At 46.9% G+C, this 6,299-nt stretch overlaps 1 protein-coding gene across 1 annotated transcript; it reads right to left on the bottom strand.

The window, feature by feature from the left end:
* Nucleotides 1–3,780: 3,780 nt before the first annotated feature.
* Nucleotides 3,781–6,257, bottom strand: foxj1a (forkhead box J1a). Its single transcript, XM_087809234.1, has 3 exons — nucleotides 6,196–6,257; nucleotides 5,435–6,089; nucleotides 3,781–4,874 (listed from the first exon to the last, which is right to left on the bottom strand). The coding sequence occupies exons 2-3, from the start codon at nucleotides 5,981–5,983 to the stop codon at nucleotides 4,053–4,055; spliced, it is 1,371 nt and encodes a 456-aa protein (XP_087665360.1). The 5' UTR covers nucleotides 5,984–6,089; nucleotides 6,196–6,257; the 3' UTR covers nucleotides 3,781–4,052.
* Between the last annotated feature and the right edge of the window lie 42 nt (nucleotides 6,258–6,299).

The raw sequence follows: 6,299 nt of genomic DNA, 5'->3' as shown, positions 1-6,299 counted from the left end.
CACCAGAGTCAAGTACTGGACAATACTACACATATATACTTGTTACTACACTATCACAACACCAGAGTCAAGTACTGGACAATACTACACATATATACTTGTTACTACACTATCACAACACCCGAGTCAAGTACTTGACAATACTACACATATATACTTGTTACTACACTATCACAACACCAGAGTCAAGTACTGGACAATACTACACATATATACTTGTTACTACACTATCACAGCACCAGAGTCAAGTACTGGACAATACTACACATATATACTTGTAACTACACTATCACAACACCAGAGTCAAGTACTGGACAATACTACACATATATACTTGTTACTACAGTATCACAACACCAGAGTCAAGTACTGGACAATACTACACATATATACTTGTTACTACAGTATCACAACACCAGAGTCAAGTACTGGACAATACTACACATATATACTTGTTACTACACTATCACAGCACCAGAGTCAAGTACTGGACAATACTACACATATATACTTGTTACTACACTATCACAGCACCAGAGTCAAGTACTGGACAATACTACACATATATACTTGTTACTACACTATCACAACACCAGAGTCAAGTACTGGACAATACTACACATATATACTTGTTACTACACTATCACAGCACCAGAGTCAAGTACTGGACAATACTACACATATATACTTGTTACTACACTATCACAACACCAGAGTCAAGTACTGGACAATACTACACATATATACTTGTTACTACACTATCACAACACCAGAGTCAAGTACTGGACAATACTACACATATATACTTGTTACTACACTATCACAACACCAGAGTCAAGTAAGTAAGTAATTAATATTTGTAGACAAGATTTCTACCAGATTTTAAGTTATTCTATTATTGAAACGATGCTCTTCACACTAAACTTATAGTTTTTTGTTTTTTTTACTATTTAGAAATGTATTCAAACAAACCCTTAGATTGTTAGATTGTTAGCTTATTAGCTTGTTAGATTGTTAGATTGTTAGATTGTTATCTTATTAGCCTATTAGATTGTTAGATTGTTAGATTGTTAGCTTATTAGCGTATTAGATTGTTAGATTGTTAGCTTGTTAGATTGTTAGATTGTTAGATTGTTAGATTGTTATCTTATTAGCCTATTAGATTGTTAGATTGTTAGATTGTTAGATTGTTAGCTTATTAGCGTATTAGATTGTTAGATTGTTAGATTGTTAGATTGTTATCTTATTAGCCTATTAGATTGTTAGATTGTTAGATTGTTAGATTGTTAGATTGTTAGCTTATTAGCTTGTTAGATTGTTAGATTGTTATCTTATTAGCTTGTTAGATTGTTAGATTGTTAGATTGTTAGAATGTTAGATTGTTAGCTTATTAGCTTATTAGATTGTTAAATTGTTAGATTGTTAGATTGTTAGCTCATTGGCTTAAGGTAAGGTAAGGTAAAACTTTATTGATCCCTCAAGAGGTCTCCTTCGGGAAATTGTTTTTTTTTCCAATAGCCAATACATACAGCAATTTCTTTTATAAAAAAAAAAAAGAAAAAAAGAAGAAAATACATATATATTTTTAGGCGTATTAGATTGTTAGCTTATTAGCTTATTATCTTATTAGATTGTTAGATTGTTAGCTTGTTGGCTTATTCGATTGTTAGCTTATTAGATTGTTAGATTGTAAGTTTGTTTGCTTATTATTTTGTTAGATTGTTAGCTTGTTAGATTGTTAGCTTATTAGCTTATTAGATTGTTAGCTTATTAGATTGTTAGATTGTAAGTTTGTTTGCTTATTATTTTGTTAGATTGTTAGCTTGTTAGATTGTTAGCTTATTAGCTTATTAGATTGTTATCTTATTAGATTGTTAGCTTGGTGCTTTTATAATCTCTCGCCACTCGACGAATCTTTAGTTTTTCATCAACGCAGGAGGACGCACACCTGAGCGCTCGACAGGTGAAGTGGTGTTGAACAGAGGTCGACTCCTCCGAATGATTGACAGCCGCCGTGACCCCGGTCCACTCTGGCGACTCTGGCGCTGGAGGCCGTCAAGAAAGTTGTTGTTGTGTCCGAGCGTGTCAGTCCACTCTGAACATAAAACCTACCTGCGTGCGTCGCCTAGCAACCGCCGGGCAACAGTGGGGCCGGGAGAATGCGACGCTTGTTGCTGTGGCGAAGTTTGTCGGCGACCGTGATGGATGTCAGATTATCTTCTTTGTCGTCCTGACAAAACACACACGCGCTCGTGCAAACAATGAGCTTTGTTCCGGCGCCGCGGCGACCGACACAAGAAGGTTCCGGAGAACTTTAGCTTCTCGTCTGGACGGTCCAGACGGAGAGTTGAACCGAGGACCCGCCGTGATTCACCTGAGACGACATGTGACCTCTTGAATGACCCTTGTACGGAAGTTTATCAGTGTCATTAGAATATCGAATTACGTTAGTTAAGTTTAGTTTTTATTAAAATGTTGTTTTTATAATAATAGTTTTTTTAAACAATTAAATAATTCAACAATTTATATTTTGAAAGCTTGCGTATTTCTAATTGAAAATTTGATTGAACAAATTCTAAAAATTCCAATTGAAACAAAAACAATTTGACACAGAGTTTAATATAATTATTCAAATGATAAAAAAACACATTTCTTTTAAATTCAATATTAATGTTGGTATAATAGGATCATGAGCTTCTACGTCGTCACATGATCGTCTAAACGTCGCACGATTGGCTGAAAGTTTGATCCAGTCTGGATACTCTATTATACCAACATTTATATATTGAATTTAAAAGATTGCGAATAAAAAATATTGAAATATTGGTATTTCAATTGTGTGTCTAATAAATCAAACTTTTTAATATAAAGAGTATTAAATTCAAATATTAAAAAAAACATTTGAAATTTTAAGTTCATTCTATATTTGATGAAACACCTAGGAGCACCTGAGCCTCAGTTGAAGCCCACCCCGACACACCTGGTCATGGGTTGCCGTGGCGACCACCCTATCAACAAAAGTCTCCAAAATAAGATGTCGTCACATTTGTTCAGCTCTGGAGCTCTAAAAGTGTTTATGTCCGAAGTGTGTCGTGGCGTCGTGTGTGTGTGTGTGTGTGTGTGTGTGTGTGTGTGTTTGTGGGGGGGGGGCAGGTTTATGTTTCACCTGCTGGATCTTCTTACTTGAGTCCAGATCACCTGGATCAAGTTCCTGTCGGCTCTCATGTGAGCCACGACAGTCATGAGCAGCTTGTCCGGGATCTGGTGTGTGTGTGTGTGTGTGTGTGTGTTTGGCGGGGGGTGTCATTTCCAGGAAAGCAGCTTCCCAAATGTCCGTCATGGGGGTGACGCCGCAGTCATCTTCCCTGACAGGCCGGGGGGGCACGGCCCGTTTTAAATTCCCCATATTAGCATGTGAGTGCCAGGAGTCTTTCAGCGCTAACGTGAGCCGCCGAGCTAATCCGCCTCAGGGTCATCGAGACCCACACTGGTGTCTGGGGGGCGGGGGGGGGTGATATACGGTCCGTGAGACACGCAGACCCCACAGAGACCCCACAGAGACCGCTGAGAGACCCGGTGAAGACGAGGACCCGACTCCTGGGGAGTCAAGACAAAGCCCTGAAAGAAAGACCTGTGACGACGACAGAGACCAGCAGAGGAACACAAACATAAATCTTGGACCGACTGGGTGGTTTCTGCCCCGACAGGGTGAGGGGTGTGGGGGGTGTGGGGGGGTGGGGGGTGTGGGGGGTGAGAGAGGGGCGACGCAAAACAAGCAGATGCAGTTAAACTCAACTTTATTGTCCGAGACAGAGAAAACAGCAGAGGAGGAGCGACGACACGACGCAACAAAAGTCTTACAGTCCCGGTACAGGTTCAGAACAAAGACCGCGTCCAGTTCTTGGCACTTAGAAGGTCGGCTGTTGATTGACCCGAACATCGGGTCGGAACTGGACGTTCGGATCCTCTCAGAGTCTCGACTGATTCAGAGTTTTGGCAAACGAGGCAGTTCTGGTTCTGGTTCTCTCACAGTTCACGGTCCTGACTGTCCGTCAGAGCAACGGGTCCGCCCGGGGCCCGGGGACTCCACCCAGTGGGTCCCCGAGGTCAAACAGCTGCTCCAGGTTGACATTGGAGGAGCACAGGAAGTCGCTGCGACCCTGGTCCTCCTCCTCGGGCCACTGGTGGTCCAGGAACGCCGTGGCCAGAAACGTCTCCTCCTCCGAGACGTTGCCGGTCTCTCCGGTCCGGAGGTCATCGCTGGTCTCCTCGTCGGGGGAAATATGGGTCCCCCGAATGCTCAGGTCCTGGTCCCCCATCATGGGGCTCAGAGCGTCTTCGCCCTCCAGACTGAGCTCCCCGCTGAGGGCCGAGTCCAGGAGAGCGTCCCAGTCAAAGTCCCCCTTCAGGGGTCCGAGTTCCTTCTGATCCTCCACCGAGAGCAGGGGCGAGCTGGAGCGGCGGGGGGCTTTGGCGGTCCCGTTTCTGGAGCCCAGTTTCCTCTTGTGTCCCCATCTAGCCGCCGGCCAGGAGCCCAGCATGGTGCCCTCGCCCAGATGTGGGTCATAGTTCTGGTCGGCGCCGGTCGCCTGCTCGAACTCCTGGAGGAGACGCTGAGATTCGGGATTGATGCAGAGACCGCTCGGACCGCCCGCCGGGCTGCGAGGTCCGGCCGGCAGCTTGATGCCGAGTCTGCTCTGGAGCGCCGGGTTGATCTGGACCGGCGGCATCCGCCTCTTCTTGTAGGCGCCGGTCAGCAAGCGCTCGGCGTAGACCGGGTCGATCCTCCAGAAGCCGCCTTTCCCGGGCTCGTCCTTCTGCCGCGGGACCTTGATGAAGCACTTGTTGAGTGACAGGTTGTGTCGGATGGAATTCTGCAACGGAAACCGTGAGAGACTCTTAGCGCCAGAGCTAGCTTGTGCGACACAATGCTAACAAAGCTAACGCAGCAAAGTGCAACTTTGTGTTGGAAAAATAAAGTCTCAAAATATTGTTGTGGTCTCTCGTTTATTTTGAAGGAAATCCACAAAAGAGTGACTAAAGCTTTGCCGCCCAGCTGTCATAACATAGAATTGACAAACAGTGTTGGCACCTCAATGAGGTGTGTGTGTGATTTAACTGTTCAACTAATTGGTGTTTATTTAAAAGTTATCTTTAATTAAATCAATTTGAGCTTGTGTTTGTTTCGTTGTGATCACATGACTTAACAGTCAGTCATGCAGAGCCGAGGTCAGAATCCAAGATCCGAGTTTAACTTATTAAATCGAGAGCCCCCACCTCCCCCCCTCCTGTCTGACCTCTGACCTTTTGTTAAATATTTTCAAGTTCATTCAAATTAAAAGAAGCTCGTGTCTCTGTTCAAACATTTTCACGGAACGGGTCACGTGACCAGCGTGTGCGACACAATGCTAAGAAAGCTAAAGCCCAGACTCACCTGCCAGGTGGGGTCCGCGTGCCTGTAGTAGCAGAAGTGGTCCTTGATCCACTGGTAGATCCGGGACAGCGTGATCTTGCTCCGGTCGCTGGCCTGCATGGCCATGCAGATGAGGGTCGCGTAGGAGAACGGGGGCTTGACGAGCGGGTCACTCTTGTAGTCCACCTCGTCCGGACAGTGTCCGCGGGCCACGATGGCGGCCAGGGGCGGCAGGCGGGTGTAGGCGGCGGCCGTGGGCTTCCCGGGCGTCAACGGAGAGCCGACGCAGGCGGGGTCCGCGGCCAGGGGGGACGCGGGGGCCTCGGAGCAGCGCTGGTGGCGCCGCAGGACGCCGGGCTGGTGCTGGTGGGTCCGCGGCGGGACGTCCCCGCCCAGGATGGAGAACTCCTGCAGCCACTGCAGGCTGGTCAGACTGTCGTCCAGGGTCACGGACCCGCAGTGGACCGAGGCGCTGTCCCGCTCCTCCACCTGCGCCGCGGCGGTCACGACCTCCTCCTCCAGGCCCACCGAACCCTCGGGCCAGGGGTCGGAACCGCTCAAGGTCAGCATGGCTCGGGTGTCGGGACGACTCTATTCAAATGTCAGGTGTCGCGTCTCTCACCTGCGACTGCGGAGCGAAACTTGGAACTTTCCAGGCGCTCCTTTGAATCGACGTCTGCATGAAAGAACGAACAACATCATGACGTGAAACTGAACTTTTATCCTTCGCTTCTGACGTCACGGAGGCATAGCCACACACTTGTTGAGTGCTCTGGACTCACCTGCAGCTGGACCGGGTTCTGCAGCAGCGCGGAGGTTCGGGTGGATGTGAGGGGCGCGCGGGCGGGGGGGGCACTTTAATACCTGCAGCAGGAGGTTCGCCCGG

Source organism: Callionymus lyra, chromosome 15, assembly GCF_982586985.1.
Source record: "Callionymus lyra chromosome 15, fCalLyr1.hap1.1, whole genome shotgun sequence".
NCBI lineage: Eukaryota > Metazoa > Chordata > Actinopteri > Syngnathiformes > Callionymidae > Callionymus > Callionymus lyra.
This window is presented reverse-complemented; position numbering and strand designations above follow the sequence as displayed.

Excerpts from the sequence above, each read along its gene's own strand:
- foxj1a (XM_087809234.1), bottom strand. The coding sequence starts at position 5,983 with ATGCTGACCTTGAGCGGTTCCGACCCCTGGCCCGAGGGTTCGGTGGGC. Across the intron at positions 4,875-5,434 it reads ACGCGGACCCCACCTGGCAG|AATTCCATCCGACACAACCT; the intron begins GTGAGTCTGGGC and ends TTTCCGTTGCAG.